General features: G+C 44.6%; 1 protein-coding gene across 1 annotated transcript; it reads right to left on the minus strand.

The window, feature by feature from the left end:
• Positions 1-825: 825 nt before the first annotated feature.
• WDR82 (WD repeat domain 82) lies at positions 826-21,527 on the minus strand. The gene is made up of 9 exons (XM_004368599.2): positions 21,332-21,527; positions 17,136-17,233; positions 14,466-14,532; positions 6,905-7,004; positions 6,253-6,369; positions 5,856-6,011; positions 5,366-5,435; positions 4,649-4,791; positions 826-3,690 (listed from the first exon to the last, which is right to left on the minus strand). The coding sequence occupies exons 1-9, from the start codon at positions 21,490-21,492 to the stop codon at positions 3,661-3,663; spliced, it is 942 nt and encodes a 313-aa protein (XP_004368656.1). The 5' UTR covers positions 21,493-21,527; the 3' UTR covers positions 826-3,660.
• Between the last annotated feature and the right edge of the window lie 262 nt (positions 21,528-21,789).

A 21,789-nucleotide genomic window follows, 5' to 3' on the forward strand; every position in this document is an offset into this window, starting at 1 on the left:
CTTGTTCAGAGCCAAGCTTGCAGCAGCCCTCCCACCAGGACATGCAGGGCTCTCTTCCTTCTTGAGCAGACCCTGCTGCCAGGGAGCCTCGCATGGCCGACCACACACGAGCCAGGATGTTCCCTCCACTGGCCTAGCCAATGACCATGGGAAAGTAGCAGGCCCATGGTTTTCTTCTCTAACTGGTTCAGAGAGAGTAAGGCAAGGGGCAGGAGGCAGGTCCTGAGGCTCTGCAGATGCTGGCCTAGAGTGGAGCCTGCAGGGGTTCCCAACTCACCAGCCAGGGGATGGCTCCAAGTAGTGGGCCAGGCCACGCACCAGACCTGGTGCGTGAGCCTCAAAGGAGATGCCCCACTCTGCTTGCCCTCCTTCTGCCTAGCTGTGTGAACCTTCTTCCGGCTGAGGTTGCCAATCTGAACAAGAGTTGAGGTATAGAAAACAGTGGGGGTACAAGCAGCCTGAGGGAGTGTGCCAAATGCAGTATTTAAAGGTGAAGGTTGGCTTAGGCAGGCCTTTCCTAGTCACTCACTTCTGACCCTGTGGCTGCATTTACAGCCTGAGGTTGGGGAGACCCAGGCTGTGTTCTGAGGGCTGGGTCTAGGGGCTCCTTCCAGCAGTGCACAGACCTCAGTCACTAAGGGGCAGGCGGGGACAGGCGGAGGAAGCGCAACAATCCATCACTCGGCATTATAGCGAGTCCCAATGTGAGCCAGGATGACTAACAGAAGACCACCCATCCCTCCCTCCAACTCCGGGAAGCAGGTAAACAATGCTACAGAAACTCAGTGGAAAAGTCTGCAGCCATAGAATTCTGTTCAAGACTGATAACATGGAAAAAAATGTTTATCTGTTAAGTACAAAAGGGACATAAAATAGTATATACAGTAGAATAACCACTATGGAAACACACCAAAAAACGATGCACAGAAATGTCTATAACATTTAACACCGAAAGAGTAATAGTGGTAGCGTTTGGGTGGCAAACTGATTCTTTTAAAAATTCCCAAATTCTTCTTAATAAGCATTAATTATGATTACAACAGGGAATAATTTTTTTAAAATACCCCTCTGGCTGGTGGTTGAGCAGTGCGGAGTTGCTGTCACATACCAACAGGTGGCTTTGGCCGGACCCTTGAGAGGGCTGTGAGCCAGGCCCCTAACCGAGGAGCGCTCAACCCCTCCAGCCCCCGCAGACAGCACCCAGGCAGGCCTCGCCCTCTGCAGTCCTGGCCACAGCCTCCTTCACCCTGCCCCATCCCCACATCTCCAGTGGCTACCAGCCCATCATTCCCCCTCCCTTCCCAACTCAGGAGCCAGCTCTGAAGCCACAGGGCCCGGCCCACAAATAGAGGTCCTGCAGTGGCATGTTTTCAAAAGATGGTGCCTCGGTTTTGGGCACACAGGAACTCAAATACACAACGTTTTCCTGTAGCTGAGAGTCAGGCTCGGTGGCTGCTCAGGTTGCAGATATGTTAATTATGCAGTCTCTCTTCTTCACCCGTGGTTCTAAGCACTCTCTTGAACAGTTACTCCTACCATGAATTTTCTACCCTGCAAGGCTGTGAGTAGGCAGAAACAGCTCAGATCCTGTGGTTTTTCGAAGTCCCTCCCCTAAGCAGTGGGTGGCAGTCGACAGCTGCAAGCTTCAGGCCGAGTTTGGGGAAGGCATAAGCTCTCTGACTTGAGGAACAAATTATAAAGTAACTGTTAGCAATTCACAGCCTATTCCTGCAGCTGAACAGTAGCAGGGATGGCTTGTTTTACAGCCTAGCAGCTATGTATGCTTGGGCAAATCAGAACCTTGAGCCTCAGTTTTTAGAACTACAGGGACTGGGTGTGTGGCCTGCTTAAATATTTGTTTGGGAACTACACAAAATAACATGCCAATCACCTCCAAGACAGCCATGCAGAGGAGGGAAAGGCCATGAGCCACCTGCTCCAAGACGGCCACGCAGGGGAAGGAAAGGCTGTGAGCCACCCACCCCAAGACGGCCATGCAGGGGAAGGAAAGGCCATGAGTCCACCTCGGCTCATCTCAACCCGTGCCTGGCCAGCGCCCCTCCCCTCTCCAAAGAGAAGGCAAGGAAAAGAAGAAAGCAGACATATCAGGAAAGACAGAGTGACCTGTAATTGGTAAAGGAGCCTCAGACAAACTGAAAATGCTCTGGTTCCAGCATCCTGTCCCCAAACGCTGCAAGCCAGACACAAAAGGCATGCAAAAGTGACTGTCACATATATACAGGTGCAGACAGAGCATCACTGGGCAAAAGGGGGCTAATACTTCAGAGAGGGCCCCAAAGTGCCGTTTGAGGAACACAAGGGAGTCAACCCAAGACCCTCACACTTAGCTGCCATGGAAACGGCAAACACTTGAAGCTTTGCTTCGTTTAGCCTCCCGAAGGAAGAAAGGTAATAGGGAAGACTCACTAATACTTGTGGCAAACACTATTCGCAAGGATGCAGTCTTTCTCCCGGGCTGAACTCTGAGAAACTGCAGATGATTATAAGGAAACCAAGTTTCATAACATCCTTAAACTATATATAGATATATATATAGTTTATATATATGCACGTGTACGCACCCACAGATATATTTAAATGAAGGTGCACACACTGTGCTAAAATACAACGAGAAATCAAAGGTCATATATAAAAAGGCTAAACAGAACATGTAACACAGGCCTAGAACCAGCTCTTGGCTGGGGAGCTGGGGAAAAGGGGTGGTACCACTTGGAGACTATGTACACAATCTGTGGTGGGTGGGGACACGTCAGTGTAAACAGCTCAGACTCACTCCACAATACTGGCCCACGGGAACGCATGATACAGCTAATGCACAAAAAGAGGCTCCCACCTTGCTTTTGTACGCAACCAGGTTCCGTAGGAACCTAGGAGGACTGCGGGTCGGTCTGGGTGACGGGGGACTGTGCCAAGCTGCTGCTAAACCTTTCAGCCCTGGGAACTCACCTGTCACCCCTTTCAGGCTCTTGGGCCTTTTACCACTCAACACCCAGGGCCATGAGGCACGCCCAGACACCCACCCTCACACGAGTAACTGCACAGCTCCTAGCAAGCGAGGTCTTTCTGTATCTGTCCCTTTCTCTGACTGAAGATACACAAAGACTTATTTCGGTAAATGTCTGGCACCTAAGAAACATGATGGCTGTGGAATAAGGGCCACAACAACACAGCGAGACCCAGTAACGACATGCAGGGCAAGCAAGGGCAAGGGGCTGAGCTGCCCTAGCATCTCAAAACCAGAACTGCAGCTTCCCATGCATTATGGGGGTGGAGAAGGGCTGTGCAGAATTAACTTCACTGGCTCCTCAGCAGCAAATACATTCAGAACTGAAGGCGTCTTGAGGGCCCCACTAAACCCTAATCGTGAGTCTGGTCACTCCACTGGACGAATTGATGCAGTGACAGGTGGAAAACCCGAGTCCCAATGGAGCCTGCCGTACCAAGGGTCCTTCTGAAGAAGCACGGCATGGGTTTGTTTTTTTTTTTTTTTGCTTGAGCAGACATACAACAGTACATCCGTAGGAAGGCCATGTGAAGGATGCTCTCCAGCCCAGTCCAATGATCCAATCCCGGTATGATCTCAGTCCCCTCTGAGTTTTTCCTGCTGGCCCCTCACAAGACAGCTGAGCAACATCAGGGTCAGTCATCAATGGTAGGCAACCAGAAGGCCTGGAAGGAGAACACAGGTCAACTTAGAAAAGCTGCGGCTCTCTCCTCACCATGCAGGGTTTTTCATACTCTGCCCAGAGCATCAATGGTGGAGGAGTTATGGCTGCGGCCCTCCCTTCTGATCAACCAACTCTGGCAATCTATGGAAGACAGAAATGCTCCTCTCTCTACATGAAGGCAAGCTGGTTCTGATCCCTCCAACACACTATCCACCTTCCACCACAGCGGTCCCAGTGGTGAGGAAAAACAGGAATGCTGCGAGGAGGTAGGGGCCTGGGTAACCTGGCCTCACTGCTAATCCACCAGGTGGCCTTCCTGAGCTGCAGCAGTTTCCAGAGATTGGACAAGTTTTGCTGTTTCTTCTGACACTAGCTAAAAAAGAAGGGTAGGACAATGTACTCTGGGTACAATGGTAGTAAAATGCCCATCCCCAAATTCCCAGATCCTAAGAGGAAACTGGAGGCTGACACTCACTGATCCTTTGTTCTGCTAGTGTTGTCTAGGAAGAGACAGGGGCCTGGAGGAAATTCTGAGTGGTGAGTTACAATTAACTGTTAAGAGTTTCTGAGGAATTCAGCATAAACTGAAAGAAATGGAAAACTGAAAGGCTGCAGCCACAAATGGCTAGTTCAGAGTATTTCAAGGAGCAAAAAAAAAAAAATGTCAAGTATGGTCCTAAGTAGTTTGGGCCTAAAGCCAGGGGCCACAGCGAAAACTGGCCTATCTCCTAGGGGCTCAGAGGTGATCCCAGATCACGGGAAGAAGAGTAAATGTTAAAGACCAGCCCAACCAGAGATCAAACAACAAGAGGCGAAAGAGGGAAGTCAGCAGTTGAGAAACATGGACCTGGGTGCTTGCAATGTATCTAATATTTAGAATACAGCTTGCTGGGCCATTAGGGCATCCAACAACCAACTGGAAAGTACCCCTAGGTAGACACTTCCCGTTATTCACATACCATGTTGGAACATGCACTGGCAAAGGTCATGAACTTGGGGTTGAACTGCAAACAGGTGATGGGGCCTGTGTGTTTTCCATCCAGCACAGCTACTTTGATACCACTTTCTCCATTCCAGACGTGGATCTTGCCATCCTCTGAACCTGAAGAGAATGATCAAGGAAAGTGTGACAGCTCAAGACAGCACACAGACGACTGGGAATGAGACACGGATTGAAGTCTAGAGAGAGGATAAGCTTCAAGATGCAGCCCTTAGCAGAAACTGAGAGGGGGAAGAGGCAATGAAGGAAGGTATTTCAGGAATTCGTTTTGGCCCTAGCTATTTGTTCTTGGGCAAGTCACTTCTCTTAGTTTTCTCATCTAAAAAAGGGGCTGAATACCATTTGCTCTACCAATATGTAGTCACTAAAACAATCTGAATGCAGGGTTATCCCAGGAAGTTAGCATTACCAAGAAGGGAGCGCTTGTAGAGTTGAACCCTAACGCTGGTCCTGAGAAGAACAACATTGATGCCAGTTCCCAGTAGAGAATACCAAAATCAGTACAGTTTATACACTATACTTTTGATATAATGTGAAACAGAAACATAGAAGTCTGAGAACATATACCAAGCAGATAATTTAGCAAATAATAGTTAATACTAACAAAAATAATTTAAGTAAACAAAGGCACAGTACTAGAGAAATACCAAGGCCAAGGAGGATAAAGGGACCTCACCGATCATAATAAACTGGGAGTCTGGGGTAAACGAGGCCTCCAGTGTGACAGCCTTGCTGTTGGCATAACCCTAAAGCAAAGCAGAACAGTTACAGGGCCATTAACAGCAACAACTGCCTACAAACACCGACCCAGCACACGCATTGTCTTCCTTTCCACGAAACCCTCCCCTGCTCATGCACAGCACCACCAAGGCTCCAAGTGTGGGCCACTGCCCTTTAAAATCACCCCCTCCTCCCAGCCCCCTGGGAGGGGGCAAGAGAATGGTTTACAGTCAGGAAGTCCAAACCTGGGTCACTGGGTGAAAAATGATGTGTTCCACCGCCTCAGAATCCAAGGGAAATGAGTTCATGCGGAGGAAAAGAACGCAGGCCCATACCCTGACCAGTGAGTCCCGGGCAAGTGCTGGTCTCCACCAACCAGCTAAGACAACTCTCAGCCCAGGAGGTATGAGCATGGAAATGGCCATACTCAAAGGCTGCCAGCTCACCCCAAATGTGTGCATCACCACTCCCTTGAACGCATCAATGAGACGGATGAAGCTGCCATTGGTGGAGATGAGGATGAGTTTGCCATCATTGCTGAACTTCAGTCCTGTCCACTCACAAGTTCTATCATACTGCATCTTAAAGGTGGCAAACGGTCCCTGCAAGAAATAAAAATAGCAGCCCCAGGCCCAAGGCACATTAGTAATTCCTTCTGCAAGAGCCAACTCCCATTCTATCCCGCTAGACTCCTTTCTGACTAGGGAAAGCAGAGAATGACGAACAGCTCTGCCCCTATCTAATACCACAACACACCTCCTTTACTGAGAGGAAGGCTCTTAAATATCCATCTCACCCTTAAACACTTCCACAGCAAGACTGTTCAAAGATTCAGAGATTTACCTTATCAAAAGAACGAAGATCATAAAGTTTGACCATTTCGGAATTGACACCTGCAGCAAAAATTAACCCTTCTGGATCAAAAGAACAAACTGGCTTGCCCTGTAAATGCATTAGGCCCTAGGGAAAAAAAAAAAAAAAAAAAAAAAGACAAAAAGTTCATGAATCCAGGACCCTAATACCATGTAATTTCCTTTTGCTAATGAAATCTAGAACAGGGAGAGGAACAGCGACCAACCTACCTACAGAAGGGAAAACTCAAACATAAGACTAACCAAAATAAGGCTTTTTAAAAATAGGGTCTGCCCCTCAAAAAAACAGGGTCCACATTCTGTACAGCTGATTTCAGACCAACCCTAAGTGCACAATATTACAGTGAGTTCAAACAGAAATAAACCCGTAGAGGCTAAGAGCTATAACTCAAAAGGATCTAGGAAAACCATTTTAAGGCAGTAAGCCACAGAGCATAATGCAATCTGCAATGGACTGAGCTATCGGCTTACCAGCTCCTACCAGGAAAACCGTTTTCTCCAAAGTTTAAAAAGACTCTGGGATCCCAGAACGGAACCACTGCTTTCCCCCTCCCAAGAGGAAGAGCTGATGGCAGTGCCTGCCACAGAAAATGCTCAGAAAGTGTAACTGTAAGTAGCATTACCTGGCAGTTAGGAGACCGAAGGTCCCAGAGTCGAATGGTCTTATCAAGAGACCCAGAAATGAAAGTGTCATCCACAGGTGACATGGACAAGGCCACCACCCTGCAATGCATCAAGATAGACAGGAATTGAAGCAAAATGTTAGCAAAAAATTAATGTGAACTCCAAACCACTCTGCCTACCTGTATATACCCTATTTCCCAAAACTGCCATTTTAAGAAACAAACTAAAACACACAATATGTATGCATAATAAAGACAGCTACTATAATAAAAACAGCGCCTTAAAGCCACAGTATAAAAACATATGATTCCAACACAAACCAAAACCACGATGACAAACCACTTCAGACCCGCGAGAGTAACTATAATCGATGAGACAGTACCAAGTGTTCGTGAGCATGTGAGGAGATTGGAACCCTCATACGTTGCTGGTGGGAAAGCAAAACTGTGCAGCCACTTTGGAAAATGGTTTTGAAGTCCCTCAAGAATATAGTTACCACATGACCCAGCGATTTCACTCCTAGGTATATATCCAAGAGAACTAAAAACATACATTTTTCTTAGGTGCCACTGAATCGGTTCTGACTCATAGTGACCCTATGTACCACAGAACGAAACACTGCCCAGTCCTGTGCCATCATCACAATCGTTGTTATGCTTGAGCCCATTGTTGCAGCCACTGTGTCAATCCATCTTGTTGAGGGTCTTCCTTTTTCACTGACCCTCTACTTTACCAAGCATGATGTCCTTCTCCAGGGACCGGTCCCTCCTGCTAACATGTCCAAAGTATGTGAGACGACGTCTCGCCATCTTTGCTTCTAAGGAGCATTCTGGCTGTACTCCTCACACAAAAGCTTGTACACAAATGTTCACAGTAGCATTACTCTTAATAGCCAAAAAGTGGAAACAACCCATATGTCCCTCAACTGATCAATGGATAAACAAAATGTAGTATATTAAAACAATGGACTATTAATTGGAAATACAAAGGAATGAAATACTGATTCACGCCACAACGTGGATGAACCTTATAAAACACTGTGCTAAGTGAAAAAAGCCAGACACAAAAGGTGACATACTGCCTGACTTTATTTATATGAAATGCCCAGAATGGGCAAATCTAGAGATAAAAAATAGATTTGTGGTTGCCCAGGGGCTGGGAGACAGGAGATGGGGAGTGACTGGTAAAGGGTACAGGGTTTCTTTTTAAGTTCACACAGCAAGTTAGGTTCCCATTTGACAATTTCCACACAAACTGATGAGTGACATTAGTTACATTTATCACAATGTGTCGACATTCTCTTTAATTGTGTTCTGTTTTTTCCCTTTCCAGTACTCTAGTTTCCCTGCCCCCTTATCGTCTCATCTTTGCTTTTGAGAAATTGTTGACCTTTTGGTCTCATACTAATGGTTTTTAAGTAGAGCACTGTTCTTATGGGTTAATATTCTTTATTTTGTGTGCCACTCTATTTCACTAAAAGGTGATCTTATGGGACAGGCTCGGGTCTAGGTTTAAAGAGTGTTTTTTGAGGAAGGGCGATACTCTCAGGGAGTCCTCTGTTCTCTACTGTTCCAGTGTCTGGCTTTTTTAAAATAAGAACTTGAGTTCTGCTACATATTTTTCTCTCATTTTATTCAGGACCAACTATCGTGACCCTGGTCAGAACGGTCAGTGGTGGTAGCCGGGTACTATCTAGTTCTTCTGGTTTCAGGGTAGATGAGGTTGTGGTCTGTGTATGACTTGTTTCTTCTCTGTGCTTTTGGTTATGTTACTGTTTTGCTCCTGACGAGGAGAGACCTGTTAAGACCCCAGATGCTACTCACTTCACTGGATGCAGATCATGATTTTTGTGAACTATGTTATACCAATTGACCAAACTGTCCCTTGAGACTATGGTCCTAAGCCTTCACACGAGAAAACCAATCTTGGAAGGTGTTTCGTTATGTCTGAGGAATTATCTGTATTTGTGTCTTCAATGAATATATGTGCCTACACTCACGTATTTGTATTTACACATACCTATAGATACTTCTGGAGCCCTGGTGGCACAATGGTTAAGAGCTTGGCTGCTAACCAAAAGAAACCCAATGGGGCAGTTCTACTCTGTCCTATAGGGTCGCTATGAGTTGGAATCGACTCAAAGGCAACATGTTTTTTTTTTTTTTTTGTATAGATACTTCTATCTGTTCTCACCTATGTATACACCTGTACCTACCCATATACCAATTTGCCCATACCCAGCTGTATATGCTCACTTTGGTTGTGCTGGGCTGACTACATCCACATTCAGTGCCACTTTTCCCATCACCAAAAACAACTAGTCTGTATTGTATAAAGCATAATTTCCCCACCCTCCACCCTCGTAACCACCAATGAACATTGTGGTCTCTATATTTATCCATTCTTATCTTCTTACAAAAGATGGATCATACAATATTTGTCCTTATATGCTTGACTTATTTCACTTAGCATTATGCCCTCCAAGTCCATCCATGTTACATTTCGTGGACTCATCATTGTTCTTTATGGTTGCACAGTATTCCACTGTATGTATGTACCATAATTTGCTTACCCATTCATCCACTGATGAGCCTTTCAGTTGTTTCCATTTATCTGCTCTTGTGAATAAAGCAGCAATGAACACAGGTATGCGTATGTCTGTTCATGTCATTATTTTTAGGTCTGTAGGGTATACACCTAGGGGTGGGACTGCTGGATCATAGGATAGTTCTATTTCTAGTTTTTTAAGGAAGTGCCATACCATTTTCCATAATGGTTGTACCATTTTACAGTCCCACCAGCAATGGATAAGGGTTTCAATTTCCCCACATCCTTGCCAACATTTGTTGTTACCTTTTTTTTAATCAGTGCCATTTTAGCAGGGGTGAGATGGTATCTCATTATAGTTTTGATTTGCATCTCTCTAATGGCTAATGATAGTGAACACCTTTTCATTTGTTTGTTGGCTGCTTGGATGTCTCTTTGGCGAAGGTTCCGTTCATGTCCTTTGCCCATTTTGTGATTGGGTTGTCTTTTTGTTGTTGAGTTGTTGCAGTTTTCTAGAGATTTTAGATTAGATCTATAGGGTTTCTTTTTGGGTGATGAAAGTGTTCTGGAATTAGACAGTGATGATGTTTGCTCAACCCTGAATATACCAAAAAATCACTGAATTGTACACTTTAAAAGAGCAAATTTATCGTATGTGAATTACATCTCAGTCACCTCGAGGGTGGGTTAGAACAGACGGCCAGGCCTCCAAACCAAAGAACTGGGTCCCATGAGGTGTTTGGTTGTACATAAGCAGCCTCAGCCACTATGTTCTTTTAAAGAATTATCTATGTGAGATGAATCTGACAACAGCAACTAGAAAGGTTGGATGAGAAGCTTAGGGAGCAGTGAGTTTAACAGTGGTGGGATAATGGGAAAAAGGATAGCTATAATGGTAGAACAAAATGAATAACGTAATCAGTGTCACTGAATTGTACACATAGAAATTGTTGAAATGGTGTATCTTCGGCTGTGTATACTTTCACCAAAATAAATTAAAAACAAAACATATTGCTGGAATCGATTCCCAGAGCTTCTAATCTGGTAGGTCCAGGGTGGGATCTGAGAATCTGCATTTCTAACAAGCTTCCAGGTGATGGTGATACGGCTGGTCCAGACACCACAGTCAGAGAACCATCAACCAATACCAAAACCAAACCCGCTGCCGTCAAGTCAATTCCGTTTCACAGCGACCCTACACGACAGAGCAGAACTGCCCCATAGGGTTTCCAAGGAGTGGATTCAAACGGCCAACCTTTTGGTTAGCAGCCAAGCTCTTAACCCCTGTGCCACCAGGGCCCCCAAGGAACCACAGGCCTGTGCTAATAGCAACTATATTTCTGATATGGGCCACCTTTAGTGGTTATACCATCAAGAGTCACTCACTTAAAAACATTTCTTCCAATATGCAGTTGATGGATTGCTTTTGTGTGGCCTTTCTCGCCATGGTCTTGTAACTCCCACCCAAGTTATTGAGTGGATCTGTGCAAATAAGGTAATTGTGGCCCACCAAAGGGATTGGTCAGTTTTGCCATCCTGCTAGGCTTAAAATGAGCCATGCCAGAGGTGGGAAGCAGAGGATCTCACCATCACTAAGGAAGAAGAACCAAGAGTGGAGTGAGTCCTTTGGACCTGGGACCCCTGTGCTGAGAAGCTCCTGGAACCAGGAGACAGAAAGAGAGAGAGAGAGCTGTAACACTGAAGACGGTGAGAAGCGGTGGTAGAAAAACGCAGCAGGGGAGACTGGCAGGAGACAGTGCAGTGGGCTTTCCCACCCACAGAGCGAGAAAGCTGAGTGCCTTTGGGCAGGAGACTTGCTGGTGGAGTAGGGTGCCTCTGGGCACCTGGTGGAGCTAGGTTTGCTGCCTTCAGGCGGAGGCTTACTGGCAGAGTAGGGTGCCTTTGGGTACTTTTGACAAAGCTAAAAGAGCTTTGTAACTCCTGCCCCAGGCAGGGCAGAGGGGGAGGGTCAGAGAGGGATGCCTGCAGGCACAGCTGAGAAGAGACTGTCCTGATAGAAGAACTGTATCCTGAGCATTCCTGAACATGAACTGTAACCTGTTACTTCCGCAATAAACCCCATAATCGTGAGTACTGTCTGTGAGTTCTGTGACCACTGCAATGAATTATTGAACCCAGCAGAGAAGTAGAGAGTGCCATGGGAGGGACGGCTGGTGTCAGAATTGGTAAAGACGGTACAGCAAGGAGGCATGTCTGACCTCTGCCTCACAGGAATCAGCCTTAGCATGTTGATCTTGATTCTTCTATCCCCTCGTGAAATTAGAGGCGGTCAAACACTGGCCCCCACGCCATTTTTACACAATATAACTCAACTAACATTTGCACTAGCTTCTCAACTTAAAATTTTAAAAGATACAATTAAAAGTTAAAATTCCCTGCTAATGCTTAGGTAGTAATAAAACAATGTCAGCAGAATGCATATGGACGTGTGATTTCATGCTATGGCATATTCAGCGCAAAGGCTCAGAGAAAGTATTTGGTACAAGGCCCTACGCTTAGAAGTGCAGGTAACACAAGGAGGAGCAAGATCCCAACCCTAAGGAAGTTTTACTGTTTAGTCCAGACCACTCCAAGAGAGGGTCAGGAGAGGCCTTCTGGAAGAAGCAGCATTTGACGTGGACAGGGTTTCAATGGCAGACACCTTTCTGGAAGGTAACAGACAAGAAGGCCTGCCTTATGCCCATGTTCAGGATGCAGCCCTGAGTTTACCTCAACTGGAGTGGTAGGAGATAATGCTGGGAAATGAGAGAGCCAGAGGGAGCATAACCAGACTCCAAGGGAAAGAAACAGACAGATGTGGAGAACCACTGCGGCTTCCTGAGCGAGGCTGTAACACGGTCAGAGCTTACTATAGGGTGCTGAAGCAGGATGGTGGGGGAGGAGAGATCAATTAGGATTTGACAAAAATCCACCTGACAGGGCCTGAGCTAGGGCAGAAGCAGAGAAGAGTCAGGAGGAAAGTGACAAATGAGGCTAAACCTAGGTAGAATCCACAGGGTTTGGCAACTTAATGGATGTGGAGGCAGGGCGAAAGGGAGTGAACAGACAACAGAGGCTTTGGAGTCGGGGAAATTAGAAGGCAAGGAGATGAAGAAACATGAGGCAGACAGAGAAGCTGGGCCAAGGAATATAACAATGAGGAGAGGACTGGACTGCTGGACTTGTTAGGTGCGGGCATGGAAGGGACATCTGGGTAGATATGTACAATGAATAGATATGTGTAACACTTGTGGGTGGAAGGCGAACCTGGAACTCAGGACAGACATGGGCTAAAAATACTGACTTGGGAAGCCGTCTGAGTTGGTGAATGAAATCAGGATGGAGATACTTGAGAAAATGCTGAGAAAGGGGAAAAAACCAGGACAGACCCTTTGTTTATAACGAGGGGTCAAAAACAGCAAGAACAGAACTAAGATGGCAAAAGTCAGCTGCAAAGGAAAATAAGTTTTACTGAGAGGTCAAGCCTCGAAAAAAGCCCAGAACAGTGGATTTTAACTAGAGGCAGGGAGAGGGAAGGGAAAGGACTTGGGGGGAAAAAAAAGCTAATTCTGAAATTAGATTGTAAGTGATTTAAACAGTGACTTGAGTATGAGGAGGTAGAGATGGTGGTGTGCAGATTATTCTTTCAAGTGTGACAGTGAAGAGGAGTGGGTGATAGGGTCAAGAAATAGATTTAAGATAAGGAAGACCAGGTACATTTGTAGGCAGCAGGGAAAAAGCCAGTTAAGGAGATGGGAGCAAACAGAAAGAGGGAGGTGGATTTTGTCAAGGAAGATAGGCTACTTCTTTCTCAAGGAAAGGGTACCAAGAGAGGAATTTAGGGGAAAGGATGGAAGCTGGGGGGGGGGGACCCACTTTAAATGGCCGTAATTTTCTCAAAAAAGGAAGGACAAAGTCATCTGCTAAGAAACAGGAGGTCAAGAGCTTAGATAACTGAAAAGATTGGAAAGAATTTCAAACAAGTGTAGTCAACCCTTAATTACAGACAATACATTTATGAACATTAACTTGACTGTCCCCTGCCGTCGAGCTGACTCGGACTCATAGTGACCCTATAGGACAGAGTAGAAATGCCCCATAGGGTTTCCAAGGCTGTAAATCTTTATGGAAGCAGACTGCCACATCTTTTTCCCACAGAATGGCTGGTGGGTTAAAATCACTGACCTTTTGCTTAGCAGCCGAGCACTTTAACCAAAACCAGCAAAAAATCAAGCCATCCTTTGTCTGGAAATACACAGTAACCAACAGCTGTGGCCTCCTGTCTTCAGCAACACAGGAAGGCCTTGCTCAACCAGTAGTGCAGCCTATAACATGGGGCTCCAGGCCATCATCGTCTGTCAGGTTCTATACCACTCACTCCAGGCTGTAATGGGTATATTTGTAAGTGAAAGCAGGAGGAAATCCCTCAAGTAATTAAAATGGCATCCAAGGGGAAAATGTATTCAACATACAACCAAAACTTAAAAAATTGGAGCAAAAAATTGAGGGAACAGGGTAGGGGACAAAGAGAAACAACCTACATTACAATACAGACTAGAGAAACAAGCTTCTTGTCTTTTGCATCCTCGTTAAGATCTTCAAGTGGGACATTTTTATGCAGGGCAGGGGCCTGCGGAATAGGCGTCACCTTTACCGGAAGGCCTCATACAAGCAAACGATTCTTTCACTGAGAGACATCTGAGGTTTGAGGTAATTTTTATACCAAATGTAATTTTTACGTCACAGGTTTTCACTGCATATCTTTATTCCACATTTCTCCTAATTATGTGTTAAATGAGATTTTGGTTTATCTATGAACTCCTACCTCAGCCTCCTGACCTCAGTTCATCAAGAATTAACTGTTTAGGGAGGGTTAACAAGAGACGACTAAGAAGAATGCCAAAGAGTAGTGAGGAACTCTTCAGTTCACTAATAACATCTCTCCATTCTTCTATTCCCTAGGTAGCCTCAAGGACAGAAGAACTGTCTACTTCTACAACACCTGGGTCTTACCTTTTGCTATGTCCAGGAAAGTATCTGATGTATTTGTTGTCATGCAAGGACAGGTAACGAATAGTATCTGTAAGAAGACAAATAAGGCATGATGATCTCCTGCTATTCTAAAAGGAATCTGCTTTCCAATTTCATCTTAAAAAGACAAGGTCAAAGAACCAATTGTTTTTCATAACCCAAGCAAGGTGTGATAAATAATGGCCAATAATTCCTCTCTGTTGGTGGAGAAAAGAGTAGGCATGTACAGATTTCACATAACTCAAAAACACAGATCTTAAGTTGACAGCATATAGAGCTACGTTTAAAATCATTGTTCTACTACCAATCTTTGGCTTCTGAATAATTACAATACAACTTGCCCTGCAAATATATCCTGACCAAAAATAAAATAATCAATTGTTTTAGGCATTGGCCTAGTGTGCCCACAGAATGGCAAACCTTAAAGGAAAACATCTGGCTGCTGAGGAAACAGGCTCAAAAAGGTGAGCAGCCATGCTAAACTGAAGGTCAGGCTGCACACTGGCAGCAGATTGTGCTCCAGGGTTCCCCAACAGCCTATGGACCCCACCCTGGCCTCATCTGAATGTTTAATTGGATAAACAACTTATATGGAAACTGAACGAAATGGAAAGAGTAGTAGTATCCTACTACTTCTTTTCTAATTAGCCAACTAACGACTAGTCCCATGTACATCAGGTAAGGATACATCTGGTTTTAAAAAAAAAGGTGGTCAAAAGAAGAAGTGAGGAGATTTAGGTTAAAAAGATCTTAAGACATTTTAAAATCAAACTCATGAATTATATATCAAGTCACAGCAGTGCGATTTTGACAATATCAAGTATCAAAGGAATAATCACAGAAATTTATGCTTAGTCAAATTAGACACTCTTAAAAACCAAATGATTCTGAGTAGAAAACAAACAAAAACAGGTGATGGTGGTAGGAGAACGAAGTGTCAAAAAGACCAGAATGGGAAAGTAGGAAAGTACTCTGGCCCTAAAAGGTCCAGGAATAAGGAACAACTGTTGAGAAAGAAGTAATAGGAAATGATGCCGAAATGCAGAAAGGAAAGCATAGAGAGAACATTCTTGAGGCAGAAGAATCCAGGAATAGAGAGGCTGAAAGCACCAAGACATCTCAGTGGTTCACGGGGGTGTTTTCAGATAAGAGGGCATTTAATCTAGAAGGGGAAAAAGGGCACTCTGTGTGTGTTCCATACCTGAATTCTATACGGTTTTCCTTCAAATTGTCTTCAAACTTATCAAACGACAACTACAAAGTATTCTTGGTTGTTCTGTTTCTAGAACTACCCACCTGCCCTAAGAAGAAAAAGACTTCCTCCCCATTACCTGATTTCCCAGAGGTGAGCAGGGCGCCGCCATCCTCTCCGCCCCGCTCGGTAGCTGGCGCACTGTTCCTGGCAAGGCAGTGGCCTGTACAGTTATCTCCTGTACCGGGTGGTATCACAGACCCTCAAACTGTACAAACTACTACCTCAGCCTGGAATCAGGCAAAAGACAATGGAGCGCTGGAGGAGCTCTTCAGGATGCACTCGAGACAGGAAAGGCAACATCCTCACAGCAGAGGCCTGGCAGCAAAGCTGCAAGTGTTACACACCTGCCTCATCTTGCACCACATTTGGAGAATCCTCATTTAATCACCCAGAAAGAGAGCCCAACGTAAGAAATATACCAGTTTTATATTCTTTGTCCAAAAACATCAATTGTACTGCTTACTTAGAAAACCACTTCTGAAAGAGGCATGAAAAGTAGAAATGATACACTTACTAAAAATCAATTACAAGCAGAAAAGTCTCATTAAAAAAAAAAAAAAAAGACTTCTGCCCATCTGCTCTAGACAGGCACAGTCAAAATAGTAGTCTAAGCTATCCTTGTTGAATGACATTAGAAAAATCTTTCTGCAAAAAGTGAAAGTCAACAAACCATCAAGATAAAGAATAAAACCCATTCACCTAAAGAGTTTTAACATGAAAATAAGTGTTACAACTTAATTTCCAAGACAATCTGTCAACTGAGAATGACTTATACCATGGGAAATGCAGGTAAAAATAGAGACCACTTATTACACAAAGCAATTCACAAGTTTAATTTCTAAAAATAACTCTTTACTCTTCAAAGATAGTAGCTTTATTTAACAGTAAAGAGGGATGACAAAGGTCAGTACACTATCCTTTATGACACTGACCATAAAAGGTGGGTATACACCAGAAACTCTTCTAAGTTTCCTTAAACCACCAGAGCTCAAGCATTTGTGAAAATGCTTCTCAAATCTATGTATTTTGAAGGTGAAAGTACTGTTGTTTACCACCTTCTACATCAAATATTCTTTCTTTTTATTTGTTCTAAAAGTATTCTTTCAAGTCTCAAGAAGTACAAACCATAAATGCAATCCATTGTTTCCTTTCCCCACTCCCCACTCTCAACTGGAGAAATTTCACACCCAGTTCCAAGTTCTTCAAAAGGGCTAGTGATGGTGCTTGCTTCCGGCATTCCTTCAGTTGTAACAAGGTAATTAACTTTGTTAACATTGGAGGAAAATATTTAAATTAAAGGAACTATAACCAAAGCAGAAGTAAGTCACAAAGATTCTATGAACAATTTAACAAAAGAAATCATGACCGTAACATCCTAAAAAAGAAGGCTTGCTTACCGTCTATTTTGTTAGAGCTGTAAACGACTGTGTTTGCCGCGTGTGTGTATCTGATGAGGTCCACACCATATTTCTTACTGTACAGGGTTCTCTTTGGTCTGAAGAATAAATGAACGGAGAAAGAAAACCATCAAAATCCTCCATCACCAAAATCTGGGACCTCTATATAAAGAGAAACACTTGGTGATGTGGTGAGGGTGAGGATTCTTTGGTAAGCTCTAACACCGGAAAGAAACAGAATTTCTTCCAACAAAAGAGAGAAACAAACTGAATTAATCAAGTGCAAGAGATGTCTAAGAAGCCATTTGCCTCTGGACACCTAACGCTGAGGTTAGGAAGTGAAAGTTAATCTGGGGCCTCAATTCAGTCTTTACTACCATGTTCAAAAGTAAGCTTTGAGTAAGAGAAAAGTACATCTATTTGGGAGGAAAGGCACACAAAATAACAAAAGTCAAAACTTTGACAACGCCAAATCCAAGAGGTCAGACTGTTCTTAAGCCATTCACTTAGAAGCTTTTTCTTCAAGAAGGCAGTGATGCAAACTGCTTGCTTTTCCTAATATAACCTGCTCTTGCGGAAGATCTCCTCCTCCCTATCCTACAAGTCCAAAGCACTTGTGGAGCCTTTTAGAAGAGCCAACCTGTTTCCTAGCAAAACTAGTCAAGGGTTCTTTTCTTTTTACATTAATGTAAAATCACACATTTCCAAGCTTAGAGCTTATCAATCCATTTGTTGACATTCCTTGAATGCCTTCCTCTACAGAACCTTGAAGATCAGCTGAAACTGATCTCAGTAAAATCTTTAACCGAAAACTTTCTCACCCACTGCTTAAGTAAGACAAAACTTTTTGTTATCTCCCAAATACCTATGTAAAACTAGATTCCCACGCTAGAACAACTCTCCCATGTGCATCAAGTCAGAAAACAAGAAAGCTTTTAACATAATGTTCTACACATAGGTCCTGGGAGGATTTCATAAGTCCCATACCAATGTTTACCAAGAGTTTCAATTTATGAAAAAGAAAGAAGTAAAATCCTCTTGGAACCTAGAAGCTAAACAATCAGACAACTCAGGTAGCCTTAAGAAGTAAACCATTACACATTTTCAATCTTTGTTAATATCAGTGAGGCCAACATAAAAGTCTATTTCCAAATAAGACTCCTCCCTCCTGATACACTACATTTCCCACATTCTTACCTTTACTGAAATAATGCCTCACCCCAAAAAAGATTGGCTCAAAGGCTACCTTGATGAGTCCATCAACCATTGCTCTACCCTTGGGTTACTGTGAGGTAACCAGTGAGAGTGTATTTGCACTCAGAAGGTAGTTGTCTTTGCTTCTACCAGCGGACCGAGAAGCTTATCCTGGGGTATTTCAGCTGATCTACAATAGTGAGGACAGAGCCTGAAGAACCAGTGTTAAAGGTGTGGTATGAGAAAAACTTTCAGTTCCACTTAGATATGGCCTATTTGTCTTAAATTTGTCAGTAACACTAACTTAAGACCTGTTCCTAATAACAGAAATTACTTCTTTCATTTTATATCTGAAAGCAAGACCCTAATGTAAATTGCACCCATCTCAGGGGGACTTTTCAAAGTTCACGCACAACATTTTTTCACAAGTTTTTTGGTAAGCTCCTTGCTTCAAACTATGGTTCTGGAAATCAGGTACGAACAAAGAAAATAATGTTAATGCCTTCTCTTTGAATGGTTCACATCAACTACCACAAACAATATCCTTTATACTCTTCGAAGCTGAAAAATCACTCATCAGATGATCTCTACCGTAGACAATGATTAAATAAACAGTAAACTGAAAACTACTAAGCATAAAAGAATCTTGTTTCTTAAGCTTCTAAATTCTAAAACTTCATCTAATAAAGATACTATGCCATCCAAGGAAACATCACTTTTCTTCCAGTGTTGATGTACACTAGTGGCAAAACTTTTTTCACATTACTACTTAGAATCATAGACTCCTGGAGGCTAAAGAGGCCTTGGAGGTAATGGTCATCCAATACCCAGAGAAATGATTTGACCAAAGTCACATAGATGGTTAGAAGGACAAACCCGTCTTCCTAACTACCAGGTTGCTCATCTCACCACAGGTCACAATAAAACAAGGTCACAATTGATGGAAGAAAATTTAAAAGAGCATGTCCTATAGTACTGTATCAATATTAAATTTCCTAATTTGGGTTAACTGTGTTCTGGTTATGTAAAAGAATGTCCTCGTCCTTAGGAAATCCATGCTGAATTGCTTAGGGATAAAAGAACTTGATACTTACAACTTACTCATCAATGGCTCATGGGAAACAATATGAGTACATATAAATATTTACATAGAATGATGAAACAAATGGGACAAAATGAAATCAACTGGTGAAGCATATGGGAATTCTCTGGAACACTGTTACAACTTTTCTATGAATTTGTAATTATGTATAAATGTTACCTGGGTGAATTAATTGCATTACACCATAAAATTGGCATTTTACTTCTCACAAGACAGGACTTCACGTTACTATCAAACCTGCCAACAATTCAAAATTATACCACATATGCAGAGAAACTATGAAGAAACAGGTATCTTCATTACTTTTGAATGAGGGAATACACCTCTGGCCTCAGGTGCCAGGGAGAGGTTCTAATCTGCGTACAAACATTCAACATTTCAAGCAAGCCAGCTTCAAATTTCTTCTGGCTCCAGGACTCCAGAACCTCACCTCCACCCCAGCTTTAAACGTTACTCTCTCTTCTAAGCCAGACCTGGACAAGAATCCATCTACTAAATAAATAACACAGACTCAAACAACTCAGACTCAGTCCAACTAACAATTCCCTCTCCCCCAGGACCACCACTGCAGGCAACTCTTCTATACACTGCAAGCAGATTCAGAGTCAATTACTAATACTTTCTCATAAGCCTCTGTGCGGAAAAAATCAGCGAAAACATCATAGCTCAGATCAAAGTAGCACTACTCTAGATAACCAAATTCACAAATGAAAACTTCCAAAAGAAAGTTTATAAACACCAGTTTAAAAAAGAAAAAAAAGGGCAAAAGAAACCCCTGGAGAATTAGAGAAAATAGATAACGAAATGAAGTCTGACAAAACCAGTAGCCACAGAATAAAACCAAACATCCGCAAGCCTGCTTGGAGAGGGTGCATGAGGGGATATCAAATTTAGCTCAAACCAGTTTCTGCTCCAAAGGAGCTCACAACTTAGCAGGGACTTGGAGAAAGCAAATCCAATCCACAGGGGTGAGGCGAGGCTACAAGGGGCCCAAGGAAACTGCTGTACTTGTAGATTTTGCAAAGAGATGCAGGTGTGGCGGGTCTCCAGAGAACTTGGGGCAACGGAAAAGTTTCATGCTCAGATTTGGAATTTTGATAATTCCATGTGGACCATACAGTATAATAATAATAAAAAAAAAAAAGTAGAAGAGAAAACACGAATTTATTACACGACGCTTTCTTTGTTCTAACGGACGCTCACATTCAGGTGGGACGGGACGGCCAAGTTCGTTTGAGTCTGGCAAAAAGAAATAATAGAGGAAGGAAAAGTTTCAGATGGTGTTAACAAGTTCACTATAAACGTGGGCACCAGGTCTGGGTGGTAAGAGAATGGGCTGGAACAGGAAGGAAAGGACAGGGGCCCAAGAGGCACTACAAATAAAAATCCTGACAGCTAAGATCTGCAAACACCCGACCTCACTGCAGAAAGGCCGCGGGAAACTGAGGGGCAGGCTAGGACGGGCGGAGTGCCAGGGCTGAATCGAGGTCACGAGAAGAGGGCAGAGAGGGATGACGCTAGTGTATGGGGCAGGAGCGCAACCCCTGCGGTTCGGCGTCGGGGCCAGAGCCAACGGGCACCTCCGACAGAGCCTGAAGAGCGCAAAACGCAACCTGCGGGACCCGGGTGGGCGGTTGGGGCGTTTAAAGGTCAAGGTCAAGGTGAGGTTTGGCAAGAGACGCAGAAGCTCTCTGTGGAGACCGAAGACATAAAATAATGTTGATGATGACTACGATGATGATAATAATAGGAAAGACAGGTCTCCCGGCCGACTGCAGGGTGAAGGCGGCCCTTGCAGGAGCGAGCGCAAAACAGGCCGGGGGCTGGAGGGCGGGCCGCGGGGCGAGTGCCGGGCCACAGGAGGGACTCAGACCGGGCCCGAGGCCACCGCCACACTCACTTGCCCTCCTGGCAGTCATACAGCACGATGGAGTCGTCGTCGCTGCTCGAAATGACGGTCTCGCCGTTGGGGCTGAAATCGAAGCAGTTAATCTTGTCGGAGTTCTCGCGGAACACCTTGGCGACGCGGAAGCTCCGCAGCACGCTGTCGGTCAGCTTCATGGCGGCGGCTGCTGGAGGCGGTGGCAGCGGCGCAAGGCCGGGGCGGGGCCGGGCGGCGAGCGGGCGGGCGGGCTGGCTGCCTAGGGGCCAACCCGGGCGGGGCCGACGCCGCGCTTGCGGCGAGCGGGAGGGCGGCCGACAGTCGAGCCGCCGCCTCTTCCTGCTCGTGCAACACCCTCCTACGCGGACTGCGGGGCCTCGCCGACTGTTCCTCCTCACAGTCGCCTCAGGGCCAACCGGCGCGGCGCCGGCTCATTGTGTCCGCCATCTTGGGGCGACAAGCAGAAGCCGAGGGCG

This window comes from Trichechus manatus, unplaced genomic scaffold (genome assembly GCF_000243295.1).
Source record: "Trichechus manatus latirostris isolate Lorelei unplaced genomic scaffold, TriManLat1.0 scaffold00001, whole genome shotgun sequence".
NCBI classification, from domain to species: domain Eukaryota; kingdom Metazoa; phylum Chordata; class Mammalia; order Sirenia; family Trichechidae; genus Trichechus; species Trichechus manatus.